Here is a 20178-nt window from a genome sequence, read left to right as displayed (position 1 = left end):
ACATCACATCTATTATACCTCGTACCTCATATTAGTACACTGCTGTATATACTATATATCTGTACACACTGCATCTACTATACTGTTTACCTCACAATTTAGTACACTGCTGTTTATACCATATACTGTATCTGTACACACTGCAACTATTATACCTTACATATCAGTACACTGCTGTATATACTATATATCTGGACACACTGCATTTATTATACCTCGTACCTTACATATCAGTACATTACTGTATATACTATATATCTGGACACACTGCATTTATTATACCGTGTACTTCAAAGTGAAAGTTGTGGACATTTACTATTAATTCCTGCTACATTATAAATGTGCTGTGTACTGAGTGAGGCTGCAAAGAAGTATGAGACCTTAAAAGGGGTGTGCGCCTCTTACACATTGGTGGCATATGGCTAGAATATCAAACCACAATCAGTTTAGTCTATGAGCGAATCAGTTTTTCACGTGGTTGAAGAAAAACTAAAGAATAAAACCCAATTCACACGTCAGTGTTTGATCAGTGATTTCCATCAGTGATTGTAAGCCAAAACCAGGATTGGAGCCTCCACAGACAGAAGGTATAAGAGAAAGCTCCTCACCTGTTCTGTGTTTAGAGCTGCACCTAGTTTTGGCTCAAAATCACTGATGGAAATCACTGACCAAACACTGACGTGTGAATGAGGCATAACACTCAACATCTCCAAGCAACCATCAGGGAAAAAACGAATTGCATCCAGATGCCATTAATTTCTATGGAGCCCTGGCTGCAAAAAAAACAGACAATATACAATATAAAGTGATTTTTCCTGAACGCAAAGATGATCAGTAAAAAAACCATGCCCATGTGCATATACCCATTGGATCGCATCTGGACAGAAATCTCGCTTGTGCGAAATTAGCCTAAGGATCTAGCGATAACACACACTATGCTTCGTGTCCCTGAACTAAGATGCAGGGTCACCCTGATAACCACATACACATGAACTACACTTGGCTGTCTGGTACAGGATGATTGCTCCACTCATTACAACTTTCCCTTATTAGTTGCTTCCTCATTTCTTGACTCCAGAAGATTGCATTACTGCGCGGTGAAGTAATCCTCTGCCCTATTCCCATTGGTATGGAACAGTGTTGCAAAAAACAAATAGTGAAATACTGAAGTAATAATCACAACCTCATACTATTCTGCACATCAGCCACAGCTCAAGCCGTCCAAGTTCACTACTGTCATAATGAGGTCTCCTCGAATGTCCCATCACTTGTGGAATGCAGAGATCAAGAGGAACCGAGAGAGTCTGGGAAGACGATCTATAATGCCTGAGGACACTAATGGTAGGATAAGCTAAGTGGAAGCTAATAATAATTAGGTACTTGCTTAACTAATAATTCCTCATTATCTTACAACAGTATAATTGATCACACAAGTAGCAATAGTGTTTTGGTAACACAAGGCATTTGCTGTGCATATCCATCAGCAGACATGGCCTGGTTCTAAATGTCCCAGCCTGTGTATTATTGTAATTTTCTTGCTACCAAGGATGCTGCCACAAAATCAGGTTTTTTAACACAGTTTTTGAAGCCAAAACCAGGAGTGGATAATGCAGATCGCAGACATTTAACTTCTACGATGCTGTGGTCAAATCTGACCACGGTATCTGAAAGTTACAAAACCCGGAAACACGTGCTTCCTAGGCAGGAACAACCTACCTTTGCCGAGATTAGGGAAGTTGGTCCTTAGTAGTATTAGGCCAGAGCCTGTACAAGGCTTGTAGGCCTATTACTGGTAGATTCCTATGAAGGTCTGCAGGTGGAAGCACTCCATTGGAATATACTACATTTCGTATTCTGTGTAGAAATGGCTTGCATGTTTGGGCTGATTTTGGGGCTCAAAAAAAGTGGAACAAAAAGTTTAAAAAGTATATAAGTATATATATATATATATATATATATATATATATATATTATTCACACACATATACACAATTTTTTCAGACTATAAGACATCTTTTTCCCCTCCAAAATGGGGGAAGTGGCAGTGCGTCTTATAGTCCGAATGCTAATGATTAGCATGCAGGAGTCACATGGATGTGAGGACAGGGCTGCGCTGGCTGTACTCGCCTTCCCTGGTTTTCTTCCGGGTCCCGTTGTGCATTTTGTCCTGATCGTGCACAAGATCAGGACATAGTGCACGTAGTGCTACATCCAAAGTCGATTCGTTCAAAACTTTGGATTAATGCTGTACAGTGATCAGTCGCCGTACAGTATTAAAATGTAAGAGCTCGGATAAGCCGAAGTCAGTTATTGGCGAAGTCGCGAGAGACTTCATTGTAGTTGATTTTTAAAATAGAAAACCACTTTAGAACTCTTGGAACTGAACTCTGCTTCTGTTCCGAGGTACCAGTCAGAACCAAAGCAGACTTCAGCTCATAGGAGCCCATGCATTTCAATACTGTACAGAGACATGAAAAACTAACTCACAAAAATGGAAAAATCACCCGGTAATGAATCCGTTAAGATCCACACCTGATTGTGTCTTTAATAATTGTATAAAAACACCTGAAGTGTGGCAGCAGCCTCAAGAGAATGTAATAGTCGATTGTGGAATTGTTAATTAAGCAAGTTTTACAGAACCTATACCTAAAAAGGGGGTTGTCAGAGATTGAGAAAAAATAGGGCACCGCTGAGGTCAGTGCCAGGCTGCAGCGGTCACGTGTGTTGACATGCCATCACCACTGCAGCATTGCAAACAACGACTGGCAGGGGCACCTAAATAGCAGGATGTGAACGTGAAGGATGTGTATCCAAGATGCTGCTGCCTTCACTAGCTCACATGCATCAGCACAGCTTTATTCCTGAGTTGGTTTCTCCTTCCACAGCCCATGAGGCATCTCTTCTAATGGCAGACACAGCTCCACCCACCGTGTACTGGCCGTGCTGGGTTAGTGCAACTCGGCGCTCATTCACTTGAGTGGGAGCTGAATTACAGTAACCCAATACAGCCACTACAGATTTCACAATTAGCTGGCGGCTCACCCCCTTCTCCACCCACGCTCCCTTTTTTTAGGCTTGATGTGAAAGAGGAAAAGTAGAAGATTGTGGCGCAAATAACCGTTGCGTTGCAATCTGTGACAGATTTGCGCAAGAAAACTGTGTATGCCCCCCAAAGTGTCCAATTAAGATATTTCTGGGGCACCTTTTCATATAACTTTGTGGTTCTGTTCCTCTGTTATTCCTCCTAGAAAGTTAGGAATAAACTGACAACTGGGCATTACCATTCTCCTCGTCACATGGGGGTGTCACCTCGTGGCCTTATATTTCATCACTGATTGGACAGGTACAGAGACATGGAGTTAGTGCTTGAAAATAAGGAGAAGGTTGCATTCTATGGAATATCTACTCTATGACCGATATGTGAATGGAGCCTAACACAGGCAGTAAACAATCATGTTAAGAGGGCCACAATGTCTTTCTGAGTACCTCCACTTGGGATGCATGGTGTATACATGGTTGTGCAATTGCAGTTGTGAGGGCAATTCCCCAATATTCAGCTGTAAATAGTAACATTATCAAAGGGCCTCACTATAAATGCCACACGCTATATTTGGCTTCCCATGGCTTATCTGCTAACCTACAAGCAGGTTTTACAACACAACTAGGGATGAGCGAACCCATTAGCAAAGTTCGGGTTCGTACTGAACTTTGTGAGTTCGGGCACCCAGACCCGAACCTGGACTTTTTCACTGAGGTATGATCCCATAGACTGCTATTAGGACAGAATTCAAAATGGAATGCCTCTAAAAGTTTCCCTTCTGCATTCAGTCATAAGAATTACGTTATTTTTCGATATAACCATGTTAGAACGGAAAATAATAAAGTGAAGTTTGGGTCCTCATTGACTTCAATGGGGGTTCGGGTTTCAAACCCAAACTTTGACCTTAAGTTCGTCCGAACCCGGTGAACCCAAAATTCCACGTTTCGCTAATTCTTAAACAGAACATAATCTGTAATCCATCATCTGGCCATAAAAAATGCTGTTCCCCAATATATACTGTTGTGTCACTTCAGCAAATAGCATTCATCATGTGGAGAAAGTTAATACCAGACACTTACTAATGTATTGTGATTGTCCATATTGCCTATTTTGCTGGCTGGATTCAGTTTTACATCACATTATTCCACTGCTCGTTTCCAGGGGTTATGACCACCGTGCAATCCAGCAATGGTGGTCGTGCCTGGACATTATAGGAAAAAGTGCTGGCCTCTATAGTGGGCTGGACAGTGGAAGTGTGCATAGACACGCATGCACAGCAAATCCCATCCCCTCGAGCAGTGTATAATGTGAAGGAAAAATGAATCAAAGCCAGCAAATGAGGCAATATGGACAATCACAATACATTAGTAAGTGCCTTGTATTAACTTTCTCTACATGATAAATGCCATTTGATGAAGTGAGACGACCCCTTTAAAAAGACAATTCTGTCATATAGCGCAGATCAAAACTTTCTACGGCCACATTCACACCAAAGGAGATGCACACGTACTGTATGTAACATTATTCCTAGGCAAATACACATCGGTCACTGACTTCCTTTATAACTGGATGGAATTTAGCCATCTTTATTTTGACACAACACATTGAATAAATGTTGCAGCAGGTTACACCCGTGGAGATGAGATGCGACACGCCCAAGGATGATGCTGTTTTTGGAGTAAAGCGGTCATGTTTTTCTAATCCTGGACAAACCCCTTTAAAGTTCAAGCTAGAAATGGCTCCATCTGTATCTTTTACCTATCGGACACAACGCCCCTAGCTTTTTGGGGTATGTTCTTTTGATATCTATAGACATTCTTCCTGAATAGATGTAAACAAACCTGATTGGCTCCCTAGGCTAATAGGAATGATCTTTCAAAGCACTTCTCATATCTGCACAGCTATACAACTAGGAGGCTTCTGGAGAGTAATACTGCCCTCAAGTGGATTGAATTAATACTGCAATCTTCCAAAACTGCTCCATGCATCCAACCGTCTCAACTTCCATTCGTCAGGCTAAATTGCAAATACTAGATTTCATTGGATGATTTATGGTCTTCATACCCAAGGTCTATAATGTCTACATTACCTGTCTGCACTGGTTATGCTGATATAAAGTATTTGCGCACAAGTACATTACGGTGTGAAAGGGAACAAAAATCAGAGTGCGTTTAGGTTGCCAGAAGAAGTCCATTTAGTTACCTTCAGACTTTCCAACTCTTCCTTGTGCTCCCTCTTCAGCTGTAAGATAGCAGACTGGTATTCTGTAAGTAAAAAGAAATAAATTACAGTGATACCCAAGCTCATCAGCGATACCCAAGCTCATCAGCGATACCCAAGCTCATCAGCGATACCCAAACTCATCAGCGATACCCAAGCTCATCAGCGATACCCAAGCTCATCAGCGATACCCAAGCTCATCAGTGATACCCAAGCTCATCAGCTACTACTGGATTAAAAACTACTTGTTGTTGTGATGAAAATACTGAAATCTACACTTAAAAGGGTTTTCTGAGATTTAAATACTGATGACCTAAAGCGAGATATTTAACCTAGAGCATTAAGAAATATCATGAGCCAGGTTACTCTCACCTGGCCATTTCCCCCAAATGGTTATGCGAGGGAAATGGTAGTCTTGATGGTCAGGGTAGCATCCTCCTAGCCGTTAGCCGGAACCATTGAAGAAAGGGCGTTACTCGCCTTCGGTTCACAATATGTTATACAGAAGCCTTCATAGGCCCGGGACCAAGCTGCAATACGATCCAATGGATGGCGCTGTGCTTTGTAAGCACTAAGGAGGCCGCACTGGTCACTGGGGCCTCTTCAGCAGGGTGCCGGGAGCTGTACGTTTTATCATATATACAGTATACACACATGTAGACTATTGCACTGCACATCACATTTTAAAGAGACAGTAATTTTAATTTTTTTAAATTTTTTTTTACAGTTGACAGGTGTGTAAGAACCATATTGTGCAGCACCACCAGCAGCGTATATTTTTCCGCAGATGTTGCACAAGTGTGCTTTTTATTTGCACATAAATTTTAGGCCAAAAATGTGTGTGTGAATTAATCCAGCATCATATCATAGAGATTAAGCGAATAAAGAAAACTTCATTCGAACACGCTTCACGGATAACCGGCATAATTCTGAAATCAGCATGTCTGTCAGGACGGCCTCAGATGGGGCAGCACCAGGGGCGTAACTACCATAGCGCCAGACCAGGGCAAGTGCTATGGGGCCCTGGGCAAGAGGGGCCCCAGTCTTAGTTGGGATTATCCCCTCTTCTACTGGGGGTGAAAACTTGGTCAGGACTCTACCCTCTAAAGCAGGCATCCTCAAACTGCGGCCCTCCAGCTGTTGTAAAACTACAACTCCCACCATGCCCTGCTGTGAGCCGATACCTGTAGGCTGTTCGGGCATGCTAGGAGTTGTAGTTTTACAACAGCTGGAGGGCCGCAGGTTGAGCATCCCTGCTCTAAAGGAACAACTTTTAGCAAATGAAGCAGTGGAAAAATGGCACAAGGGTCAGTGAATGGGGTTTAAGCAGAAACCCTTCTGTCATATGTGAGGGCCTGGTTTGATCCTTGCTATGGGGACCTTACTTCTCTATGTACGCCACTGGGCAGCACGTACCTGGTGGTGACCTAATCCCTATAAAGATCCTTGCTGTAAAGCATCCTAAACTACATGAGACATAGTGTAGCTAAAATGTATTTAATCTAGAAGAATAGTAGCAAAAATCTCCTAGAAGAATACACCGTATGGTAAGCCGCTCCCTATCCGGAAATGGTTGATTGCAGAGAACAATAGGTTGTCCTCTCTATATGCTCTGCAGTTGTACACAGACCGGTGTCTATTCAAAAGGCATTAGTCAACAAGAGGGAAGGATTAGGAGATTTGTTTGCAGCAAATGCCCCGCAAATCCTGGGTGGAAAACAATGCCGAGGAAACCTTCAGTCTGGAGATTAGAGAAGAGAACAAGGATCGACTGAGGAAACGAAGGAGGCCTCGACACCGCGGCACATAAGTAACCTCTCACTTTACCAATGTGTTGTATCCTCTTCCGTCTAAAACCTAGCCCAGCAATTTCTTAAGGGCCGAGAATCCTAAAGACAATCGCAAAGAAGTGTTCCTAGGAATGCTCATTAGCGATTACCTGCCGCTGTAAATGTACCGCCGAATACCCTATGAACGAGCAAAACGCTCTGATCGTTTTTGTGCATAAAAAAAAAAAATCGGCATTTGCCAGCAGCAGATTGTGCGGTCTAATCACGATCTGCTGCCGGCAAACAAGGAGTCAGTATGGGGACAAGCGATGGCATTGGTGATTGCTCCTTCCTATACTGTGGAGGAGATCGCTGCATGTAAATACACCGCTCTCCTCCACCAGCAAGCATCAGATGGTCAGGAAGGAGGGCTACCTTCCCAACAATCTGCTGCTCTGTTCTCCTATGTAAAGGGACTTTCACACAGTCAGTGTTTGGTCAGTGATTCCTATCAGTGATTGGAGTGGATCCTACACAGAGATCGGGTACAATGGGAAGATCTGGATCTGTCCTGTGTTTTTGACCCACACCTGATTTTAGCTCAATCACTGATCTGGTCGGTATTTTTCATCAGTATTAGGCCTCATGCACACGGCCGTTGTTTGGGTCCGCATCCGAGCTGCCGTTTTGGCGGCTTGGATGCGGACCCATTAACTTCAAAGGGGTCACAAAAGATGCGGACAGCACTCCGTGTGCTGTCCGCATCCGTTGCTCCATTCCGTGGCCCTGCAAAAAAATCTAACATGTTATAAGGAAAAATAATAATGATCGGGTCCCCATCCCGATAGTCTCCTAGCAACCGTGCGTGAAAATCGCACCGCATCCGCACTTGCTTGCGATTTTCACGCAACCCCATTCACTTCTATGGGGCCTGCGTTGCGTGAAAAATGCACAATATATAGCATGCTGCGATTTTCACGCAATGCATAAGTGATGCGTGAAAATCACCGCTCATGTGCACAGCCCCATAGAAATGAATGGGTCCGGATTCAGTGCGGGTGCAATGCGTTCAACTCGCGTATTGCACCCGCGCGGAAATCTCGCCCGTGTGAAAGGGGCCTAATAGCTTTTTTTGAAGCCCTAAAATGAACTGAGAGCAGTGCATGCATATCCACTAGTGAAGCTTTGCCGAAATTCACTTTGTGTCGAATTACTCTGACGAAGCATACTTCTTTGTAAGTAGAGGGCGCTATGATGGGGAACGGCAATAGCCCTAACCCCAGTCATTGAACCCCTCAGACGCCACACTCAAATCGCTGATTTGAGCGCCAAGAGGCCGCCATGGCATGAGATTTCATGTGGGATCTTAAATCAAGATGGCCACAGCGGCCTCTTTGTGCTCAAATGGACGAGGTGAGTGAGTATAATTTTTTTTTACTGCCATTTCAGGGGAAATTGATTCATCATCATTATGACGAAGCACAAAGAAATTCGGCTTTGAGGTGAATTTAAATTTTCCTTGAAATTCAGATCAAAGGATACTTCGATTCACTCAACCCTAATACCCACCTTTCCATTCCTGCCAGCCTCAGATGAGATAAGAGTAGGTTCCAGAGGAGACCCGCACCTATTGCACATTTATTGCATATCCAGATGGGAATACCCCTTTAATACTGGTTGCAATACTACAACATAAGACTAACGTTAGCCTGGGTTTACAGGTCATGTTTCTGCCATATTTTCCCATAAAACATATTGGTCAAAAAATGAAAAAGTCCCTCCTTGAGTGGTCCTCTTCTGTCAAACTGATAAACGATCATTTCTGACAATTTCTTATTAGATTCTAGGAAAGCTGGGTGTTAGTACAGCTCACACTGATCTGACAGACTCCTGATTGGCAAGACACCCTAATAAAAAAAAATAGCTACTCCAAGGGGTAAAATTCCATTGCTGGGAAGATTTGCCAAGACGACCATATTAGTTGTCACACTTTTCCATAAACTAATTTTTATTTCATGTCTCGTGTTACAGAGATCTAATCATTTACAGTCGGACCTTTGCAGTAAGTCTCATTATAGCAGAGGACAGAAGTGCAGAGCGTAGTTCAGCCTCGGCACGAGAGTCACCTTCTGCGTGGTCATGTTTGCAGAAGGAGTTGCTTCAAACATAGAAGGGTGTCCGCCTAAATGGCTCACTGTCCTACTCCCATCTTATCTAGGCAATGAATTGTAAGGTGAAAGTTTAAACATCTGGTTCATCTAGTAACTCCACAATTTTTCATACGTGAAAGTGTCTGATATAATAAACATCGGCTACACAGATACAAGCTTTGGAGCTCAGCACAATAAAAGTAGTAAAATGTCCATATTTGCCGTATCTGGGCAGAGTTTTAAAAGTTCCAAATCTTCTAAATATTAAAACGACCATTTAGAATCATAGTAGTATATGCAGTATACAGACTGGAATTTTTCTAAATACAATTTTTCTAATAAAAATAACTAGAAATTAAACTGTAAATGACTCCACAGGCTTCCCCTCAGGCCAAGTTTTACATGGGCGTATAATGTACATCAGTATTTGAAATCCGCGGCATTGTCTTCGTTTTGTGTGTATTTGCTTTCAAATACGTCCATTATAGCCTATGGGAGTGCATCAAAATACGGGAAGGAAGGAATACCTATGGAAATCCAGATGAATGAATGGAAGCAATAATGATGGTGTATGTAGCAACCGGAATCCGTGCGTATTCTGAGGCCGGACGCTCATGTGAAAAAGGCCATTGTTTAAATCAAGTTTTTAAGCTAAACATATGTTTGAATCATTTTTGAATCTATTTCCTTTCCATGTCACAATCTATATTTTAAAAACACAAATTCTACAATCCTGCAGTTTTCGCACTGCCCACTAAGCCTAATAATACAGATCACTTTTCAGCAGTCATCATATTATCATCACAGACAGGATAACAATGACATACTACCTGCATATATTGAGAACACAAGATCCACCATTCACAATGAGTGATATCACAGCTTATCTACTCCCTCCTGACCTCTGCACAGGTCACAGAGCATGCCTAGAAAAACTCTCCCATAGAAGTCAACGAGCTCCCTTCCTGTCCATTGTGTCTACGTTGGCTTCTGTAAAGGAGTCTTTACAGGCCGGCAACTGAACGGATCATCGCTAACCAACATGATTAGTAATGCTGGTTATCGATGATCTGGCAGTGTAAATGCACCGCCGATAACCCGATGAATGAGCAAAACGCTTGTTCCTCGGGTAATTGTATCTTTTGTGGAGCACAAAAGATCATCGTTTCCCAGTGGCAGATGGTGCTGTATAATCAAAGGGAAACAACGAGACAGTATGGGGAAGAGCGATGGCATTAGTGCACCGGTCTCCTCCACTAGCGATTTCTGCCCCCCTCCTACTCCACCTTTTCTGACTGTAAGACAAGTGGTTGGAGCAGCAACCTGCTTGCTTGCCCTGTCTGCTATAGGACAAAGAGATGGTCAAGAACATCCCTCTTGATGCAACCTGACCCATGGATCATCAGAGGAGTATCGCATGGTCCCTGCTCTCTGGTGAAGAACCACTCAAGAAAAGTACATCAAGGTTTAGTTCAGCTACATTTAAGTTCTGTAACCCTCAAGTCTAGTGTGCCACCAGTGTATGTGTTTGCAACCATCAAGCTTTCTGTGCCTCCTTGTGATGAAATACTACGGTTCATTACGCTTTGCAGAAATTTATATACTAAATATGCTCCCCACTTGCTTCATGATGGCAGTGTGGCCACAAGCGGCACACAACAGTAGAAGCCAATCATTGGCTGCAGCAGAGTATGTGACCGTGCCCATGCAGCAGCATATTTAAATGGGGACCAGAAAATGGAGACCAGAGTTGTGGGGAGCAGGTAGGTATAAATCTTTTGTTTACTAAGGCAGAACCCCTTTAAGGGTTGAGTAAAACCTTACCAGTATCTTTTTTCTGTATCCTGCAGATAGCACTGGATTAGTCAGAAAAAAAAATACTATTTTCAGAAATACCCTCGCCTCTCCTGACATGGTCTACTTTAATAAATACTTTTAATTCCTATACAAAATAGCAATTAGAGCGGGAATCAGCTGCAAATAAGTCACGTGACTGATAAATAGGATGTCACCGGCCTAGAAAGCAGCAGCAGCATGGGGCACCAAAGCTTCTTCAAACAGCTGGTCAGCGAGGTGCCAGGAGCCGGATCCCCACCAATCAAATATGGATGACCTATCCTGAGGACATTGTATTCTATTCCTGGAAAATACCTTTAATACAATCCTCACCAAGTACACAATCTCTTTCGCTGTCAGTGAATGCAAACTTTTTTTTTTTTTTTTTAAGAATCACTGGCTTAAAAAACCCTGCCCTGACCTAATCCTGTGCATACAGAAACGGTGTCATGGCTAATTACACACAATGATCTAGATCTCTGCAATGACTAACGAGTGGCTAGTTCTTTGGAATGAAGACTGCACAAGCCAGGCTGAGCTGATTAATGCAGCAGTACAACCGGATACACCCCAATTTGTAGTTAAAGGGGCTATCCAGTAATGGATAATGAGGACCTATCCTCAGGACACCCCTGACGATCAGCTGTTAGGGTACTTTCACACTAGCGTTGTTTGAATCCGGCGGGCAGTTCCGTTGCCGGAACTGCCCGCCGGATCCGGAAAAACGTGTGAAAACGGATTACATTTGAACCCTGATCAGGATTCTGATCACAACGAAAAAATGCATTGGAAAAAACAGATCCGCCATTTATGGACTAACTTTTTTTGCAAATTTTCCGGGTTTAACATGCAAAAGCTAGATCCGGTTTGACGGAATACACGGCACCGGATCCGGCATTAATGCAAGTCAATGGGAAAAAATTCAGTCAAAGTGTTCCGGATTTTTGGCCGGAGGTACAAATACAACATGCTACGGTCAGTAAAAAAGACTGAACTGGATGCATCCTGAACGGATTGCTCTCCATTCAGAATGCATGGGGATAAAATTGATTAGTTCTTTACCGGATTTGAGCCCCTAGGACGGAACTCAGTGCCAGAAAAGAAAAACGCTAGTGTTAAAATGTACCCTTACCGGGAGCCATCGTGCTACAGATCGTGCTCATCGGAGCCCATACATTCTTATACTGTATAGAGACGAATCTCCGTACAGTATTTTAACAATTTTTTTAGTGAAGCGGCTTCGGATGTAGCATTCAAAGCTCACCTCACCCATCTTTATTGATGACCTATCCTGAGGATAGGTCATATTAATTACTGGAAATCCCCTTTCAAGTATAGGGGATCCTCTTTCTCCAGTACACTCCTACAACGCCGAACAGCCCACCACTGACGTAGAGGCACAGAGAGCTAAAGCCGATTGTCTGGGAGAGGGTGTTCCTTCCCGACAGTCGGCTGCTTGTTCAGTGGAGGTGAAGAGCTGCAGCGATCACCTCCACAGTATGAGGATAAGCGGTTGCTATTGCAATCACTCATCCTCATACAGCTGCATTGTTTGTGGGCAACAGATCGCCGTTTAGACAGCACAATCTGTTGCCCAGAAACGATCATTTACTTCCCACTAACCACCATTTCACCCGATGAACGAACGTTTGGCTCAATCATTGGGTGATCTGCGGCACCTTTACACGGGCAGGTTGTCGAGAACGAGCGTTCGCAGGAATGTTTGTTCCAGATAATCTGCCCAATTATCTGGAGGTGTAAATCCACCTTTATACAAGTCACCAAACATAGCAACACTAATAGCTGACAATTATCTCATGTAGGTTAATGATACAATTTTATTTAAACACCGACTGCAAAGAACATTATGTCACATCCGCAGTGTAGTGAATGAAATATTTGTTCTGGAAGCTGGTGATCACAAAGCAAAACCATAAAGGCAGTGTACACATTCAACCAAGCTCCGATGTAAGAGCTAGACTGCATTACTACAAGATATCATATACTTCGCTGCACTTTACTTATAGGTACCGCTCAATTCTGGACATAGTATGATGGCCGGAAGCATTCTGTACCTATCCACTGGATCGGGGATAAATGGTGGATCAATCTGATACACAGTCTCCGGTAGACAGAAATCACACAAGGACCCTTATGCCATTATAACATAATGGATCAGTTTCTCCAGGAAATGCACCTTTAAAGAGATTAGCCACCTTTTGAGGGTTTTTTGAAAAACACCCTACTTACTGGCTCCCGGCCACTTTGCTCCCCACCCTCTGCTGCCTTGCTCATGTCCCCCTCTGTCAACATCCTTTTTGATATCGCTGCAGCCAATTACTGGCCGCTGTGGGGACATACCTCACAGCTTCAGGTCAATTGGTCACAAGCCACAGAAAGGGCAGGTCACCACTGCTGCCACCGAGACTGGAGAAACTGGTTGGCACAGCAGAACATCAAAAATGGCTTTATATGCAGCTAGAGTGATCCAATATATTCACGAGTGCACTAATCGGCACTAAATTTTAGCAGATCTGCATGTATGTATGGACAGCAGAACCTATCAGCTACACTATATCAGGATCTAACCTACACTGACTATCTCCCACTATCTGTATTTTATATATATATATATATATATATAAGCTATCTAACTATCTATCTAATGTAATAAGTGGAAAGCACAGAGCACAGCAATGACACTGCTCTCTCTCTCTCTCAGAACTGCATAAAACGGCAGAAAATGGCTGCTGGGGAGGTTCTTATATAGTAAGGGGTAGGCAACTTTCCTATTGGTTGCTAGGGATGTTGCTAAGCTCAGACAAAAACATTGCAGCCTTCTCATTGGCCCACAAGAAAGAAGGGAGGTTACTGATGGAAAAAAAAAATCGAGAATATTTGAAATTAGGAATATATATCACTATATTCTTAATATTCTTGAAGTGCCGATATTCGCTATTAATATTTACAACTCGAATCCTTGCGCCCAACACTAGTGTGCACTACCAATGAGGCTAGGTGAGGTGATCGCTCAGGCAGCACCAGGTAGGGGCAAGAGGGGGGCCATTGGCAATGAGCGCTTGCATAGTGGCAAAAGGTTAAGTTAGGTTCAGTTTTCGCTAGGCTAGGTGCACCCCTGGTTACAGGTATAGTTGGAAATGCTGTTGAGGATCAGATGCTGGCGTACCTGCTTCCGTATATTTCAGACCCACTTTCTCCTCCTCATCCTTTGGTTTCGGCGGTGGCCACACAGCCTGCAATCTCCCGGGGGTTCGATCCTCTGGGTCAGATGGACTATGGTCTGGCTGCAATAGAAATTAATGCAATGAGGAGACATAAAAAAGCAAATAAAACCAATTGCCAACAACAACAATTCTTATATTACCAATATAGTCTGAACAAATCTATATGAGCCTGACGACCCCTTTAAAAGAAGTTCATTAGGTCACCAGCAAGTTCCTTGTAAACTTTACTGGAACAGTCAAGTCTCTATATACTGCCTGCACGGTCCATGTAAACTATGTCCTCATACCTCTCTGAAATTAGATGGAATTCAACAATTTTCATAAAGAATATTAAAAAGAAAATAGAACAAAATAAACCTCATGCACACGACCGTTTTTGTGGTCCGCATCCAAGCCGCAGTTTTTGCACATCGGATGCGGACCCATTCACTTCAATGGGGCCGCAAAAGATGCAGACTGCACTCCGTGTGCTGTCCGCATCCTTTGCTCCGTTCCGTGGCCCCGCAAAAAAAATATAGCATGTCCTATTCTTGTCCGTGATGCGGACAAGAATAGGCATGTCTACAATGGGCCGCCCGTTCCGTTCTGCAAATTGCGGAAGGCACACGGGCGGCTTCCGTTTTTTGCGGATCCACGGTTTGCGGACCGCAAAAGACGGCACGGTCGTGTGCATGAGGCCTTAAACTAATTAATCACTTTGCAGTCAAAGCGGTTATAGGATGCATTAATTATCCCCCCAAAAAATACCATCACAGAAAGTGCATGTGAACAGATGTTCGTATTTGACAGGCGATGATAAAGGGAAATTACAGAAGACTTAGGTGTGGTCACTTCATGGATGGATATTCAGCAGAATATTTAAGTAACTGACAACAAGCAAGTGAAACTAAATTTTGCCCCTAGTTAGTCTAATTAAACATATACGAGTCCTTACAATCAGGGCCTGCACACCGAATGGGACAGAAGGGGCACGTACTCAATGTGTTGTCATGATGCAAGGCTTCTAGGAGAAACTTCCTCTACAGGCCAAGCCATATACTTCCAGGGGAGCAGTCTACATGTGCATCTATGTAAAGTCCGGGACACACACACACACACACACACACACACACACAGGGGTGACAAATGGACTCCTAGTCATCTATGGCACTGTATTACTGACATTACCTTTGTAGCATTAAAGGGGTATTCTAGTTAGAGAAAGTTATCCCCTATCCACAAGATAGGGGATAACTATTAGAAGAGTGAAGGTCCTACTGCTGGGACACCCACAATCATGAGAACAGAGGCCCTGTACCCCAATGGACCCCCCCGCCCCTGAAATCGACCGAGTGATTTCTACTTGGCTATCTCCGGCACTCCCATAGAAATGAATGGATTGGCAGCGCACATTCCTGACCAGCCGCTCTGTCCATTTCAGGAGTACTCCACAAGGTGCAAGATCCCCCACCAATCTAATCGTTGTAGACAGGGGATACCTTTTTCTAACCCTTTAAGGTCACATTCACAAAATTCACATGAAATGGCTATGTAACAGACGTTTGCAGAGACAACTAAAGTCTATGGGGCTATTCAAAAAATAGGACATGTCCTATATTTGGCAGTTTTCACGGCCAGATGGACCCCCATTTGAAATTAAAAGGCCCATTTTAAGAGGTCTCATTTAGATGGGAGTGCACAAAAAAGGGCCATTCAAGAGTTAAACAAAATAAAAATAATACTTTATCCACTGCCACGTGCAGGGACATTGGCACCTTACTAGAGGCAGCAGGACCTGATGCACACAGCATGGTGACGTCACAGCGCTAGCAGTGTCAGAGAGGAGCGAGTGTTGCAGGGGGCTTGATAAATACCAAGGGCATGCAGGGGTTGGGATTTAAAAAATCTTAAGGTTGGTCCCATGTACCCGGATTGCTGAGAAAAATTATGTTTTAATATATGCAAAGGAGCCTCTTGGAGCAATGGGTGCCTTCCCGTTACACCTCAAGACTCTGCTCTCTCTGCAACTGCCGTGCCCGCTGCACTTTGATTGACAGGGTCAGGCGGGCATGATCACATTTGCACTGCCTGGTCCTGTCAATCGAAGTACAGTTGCAGAGAGAGCCGAGTCTCAGAGTAATAGCAACGTCCTTGTTGCTCCTAGGGACTAATTTGCATATAGCAAAACTTCATGTTTCTCAATAATGCGAGCACATATGAACAGGACCAACACAGATGCCTTCAGCTGCCAAGAGGAAATGTAACAGGACAACCAGTGTCATAGGTACAAATCTGCTGACAGATGCCCTTTAAAAGAGTTTGGCCAATCTCATACATTTGGGGCATATGACGAGAACGGAGCCCGCAAAGTGAGAGAGTGCGGACTGCTCATGTGGGGCTGTCCTCCATTAATTTCTATGGGAGTGCCGAAAATAGCCGAGCAGCCCGCTTGGCTATTTTCGAAGGTCCCATAGAAATAAATAGTAAGAGCACCATGTAAACGTGGCCACCGCTCCATTCACTTCTATGGTGCTGAGGGAAATAGCTAGGCTATTTTCGGCAGTCCCATAGAAATTAATGGAAGGTGGCTGCGTATGCGCGGTTCGCTCTCCTTCACCTTGCGGGCTCTGTCCTAGCGATATGCCCCCAATGTATGAGATGGGCCAACCCTTTATCTACCCCGTGTATATGTTTTTAATGGCTGTTTTGTATTAGTTTTAACAGCCGGTAAAAACAGATACACGCTGGAAAGCAGATGCACACATGGATGCAAAATGGGCCTTTCAAAACGGACAGTAATAGTTTTTACCAGCTGTTATTTTTTACTGTAGTGTGAATATAGCGAAATCAAACAAAACAGAAAAAAAAAACATACATTCCTGTCAATAGCCTGGTCAGCATCTATGGATTTGGGTTTTTCAAAGATAGACTTCAACGATTCCTTCTCAGTCTTTTGCTTCCGCTTCACAGCCTCTAGATCAAGAGGCTCGAGTGGTGCGGCCTTCTTTGAAGCACCTGTGAAGAAAGACTTAAATGCTTCCAGTGCAGAAGACTCTGGCTTCTCCTCTGCAACAGGAGTGTCTTGGTCACCATTATCAGTTTGACCTGGAAGTGAATCCTCCTCCTTCTCGTCTTGCTTTGGCAAGTCAAAGCTGAGCAGCTGGGAAAGTTGCTCCATGAATTTGGAGCTTGCTTTAGGCTCCACTGGTGACTTTACTTCCTTTTTCCGGATCGCAGCCCCGTTTGGAAGTTTGGATTTTTGCACAGGTTGGGAAAGTTTTAGCAAAGCCAAGTCACTATCGCCTTGTTTCACCTCAACTGTTTCTAGGTCATCTGTAGAGGTCCCCTTTTTGTGCACATGAAAACCACTAAAAATGGCAGGGAGCTGGAATGGCTTCTCATCTGGAGTATTGGCAACAGGGACGGGCGTTTGAGAAACTGGACTACTCCCTCCTATATTTTCGTCAGCAACCCTCTTCTCATCTATAGTGGTCCCTTCATTTTCTGGCCTGTTTAGGTCCAGCTCAGGCTGGCCCTCTCTCTCAATGCTAACAGTAGTACCTTTAGTCTTTTGCAATTCTGGTTCCTGCTTGGGGCCATTGTTCAATGATACTTGAGAATTAGATAAAAGCTTGGACATAGAAGTCTTTGTTTCTTTTTGGCATCTATCTTGCTTGGAGCCTTCGCCGTCCGACTCGGAATCACTTGAGATGTTAACTAGAGTACCACGTACCAGCATACCATCCTGGTCACAGTCCGTTTCGGCTAGTGCCGAGTCTGATGTGGAGATCATCTCAGACTTAGCATCCTCACAAATGTCTGAAGCTTTCAGACGCTTTGTGTACACTCCCTTCTTTTCATCCTCTTGCTCTTGTAAAACCTGAGCTTCTGTCCCTCCCAGGTTATCTATTTGTGGATGAAGCTCTTTGTTTTCCTCCTCAGAGTCGTCACTTTTACCTTGTTCTCTGGAGACTTGTGAATCCTCCTTAAGGTGTAAATCCCCTTCACTTATAATTTGTGCTTCCTGGCTAATTTGTTCATCTTCAATTTGTTCTGTTAACTCCTTAGGTTTCTCTGCACCATCCACAACGGTGTCTGTTTGCCTTAGGAGTTCACCATTTTCAGCCTCAACCTCATCCAGTTGGTTAGTCTGCTCTTCGGCTTTATTTCCTAGTGAGCGAAATGCTTTGAGAACAGCACTTTCCTCTTTGGGCTTCGTATTTTCCAACTTTGTAGCGATTCCAAAAAAAGACTTAATGGAAAATTTACTGCGCACAGATGGTGAAGAACTGCTCGTTGAATTTGCTGGAGAATTTGGCTCTTTAGTAATGCTGTCTTTCCCTTCCATGTCCATAGAGCAACAAAGTTTAAAAAAATAAAAAAAGGGAAAAAACCTCAGGATCAGCAGATCTTCTGAATGAGAGCGGACAAAACGGCCATTTAAATCCAAGGAGAAGTGACTTCTCAACACACAAGGAATGAGGATTTCAAAAATATTCTATAAAATACGTCTCCTGTACTGAGCTCCAAAAAGAGTCTCCACAAAGTCACACCATAGAAAAATCACAAGTGAGGAATAGAAAATAAAGCCTGGCCTGTCAACTGTCCGTGGTGTAGAGTAGTAGCCTGCAGATCCCAGCTTCCTGCTTTTCATACGGGAGCTCACTAGTTGCTTGGCAGCTTAATCACATACATATGACAGAGTTTTTTGAGCAATGACCCGGCTTGACAGTTGTGAAAAGACTTCTCTGTTCACCTCCGGCTTCAGCACGCCACTCATTAAAAACCAAGAAAAGGAAAACAACAAAAAGAAAAAGGAGACAGCCAACTTGTCACTGAAAAAAAAAATAGACCAAAAATAAGTTGTGTATCACAAGCATACAAGTCCTCTCAGCTGAATCTGGACAAGAGCTCCTTCTTCCGCCTTGCTGCAGCCTTTCTACGGAATGTAAATGTCATAGTCTGGAGACGGCCTGGAGGAGGCCGGTTTCATGTTACTTTACCTCCCAACTTTCAGGTAACAGGTATTTAATGAGGTGGGAGGGTCTGACACAGTCAGCTCTAGGAAGGAAGGCGTGCTAGCAGACCAGATACTGTGACCAAGCATTATCTACTCAGATCCTAGGAAGCAGGCAAGGGACCTGACCATCTCATAACATGCATGACGTTTGGAACCATGTTCTTTGGTTGCTACCGTATCTCACCTTAGAAATTGATTTTACAGTGACTGAGGAAAACAATGGTGTACCATTTATGTAAAATGTGTGCGAATTTATTCTACTTTTTAGTATTTCACACCGATATCTTTATTAGGCTACATGCACACGAACGTTGTTTGTTTCAGTGTCCGTTCCATTATTTTTTTTTGCGGATAAGATGCGGACCCATTCATTTCAATTGGTCCACAAAAAATGCGGACATCACGCCGTGTGCTGTCTGCATCAGTAGGTCCGTTCCGCCGCCCCGCAAAAAAATAGTGCATGTCATATTTGTTTCTAGTTTGCGGACAAGGATAGGCATTAAAACAATGGATCAGCAAAAAAAAACAAAAAAAAAATGATGCCATACGGAACGTCATCAGTTTTTTTTGCGGACCGCAAAACACATACGGTCATGTGCATGTAGCCTCAGCTAGAAAAAAAAATATCTGCTTTGCCAGTGGAGGCATCACCCTTATTTACTGTGAGTGAGTGTAAATGGGGGAGATACAGGAATTAGATTTTAAAGGGGTTGTCTCACTTCAGTAAATAGCATTTAATATGTAGAGGAATTTTTTTTAAATCTATTATTATAGCACCATTCATTCCATGGCGCATATGATAAGGGGTATACATACATAATACAGACAATTGCAATAAGCATGAACCAGACGAGTTACAAACTGGTACAGAAGGAGAGAGGGCCCTGCCCGCGAGGGCTTACAATCTACAAGGTATGGG

At 43.4% G+C, this 20178-nt stretch overlaps 1 protein-coding gene across 1 annotated transcript in view; it reads right to left on the bottom strand.

Moving 5' to 3' along the window:
* The window catches only part of FMN1 (formin 1), a 148513-nt gene extending 129322 nt beyond the window's left edge, over window positions 1-19191 (bottom strand). Inside the window, 3 exon segments of the mRNA XM_040411763.1 lie at window positions 5243-5304; window positions 14203-14320; window positions 17115-19191. Of these exon segments, the coding sequence (XP_040267697.1) occupies window positions 5243-5304; window positions 14203-14320; window positions 17115-18593 (1659 nt within the window). The 5' untranslated portion in view covers window positions 18594-19191.
* Window positions 19192-20178: the final 987 nt, after the last annotated feature.

Source organism: Bufo bufo, chromosome 11, assembly GCF_905171765.1.
Source record: "Bufo bufo chromosome 11, aBufBuf1.1, whole genome shotgun sequence".
Classification (NCBI taxonomy): Eukaryota; Metazoa; Chordata; class Amphibia; order Anura; family Bufonidae; genus Bufo; species Bufo bufo.
The sequence above is the reverse complement of the archived record's forward strand: the minus strand, read 5'-3'. Positions and strand labels throughout refer to the sequence as shown.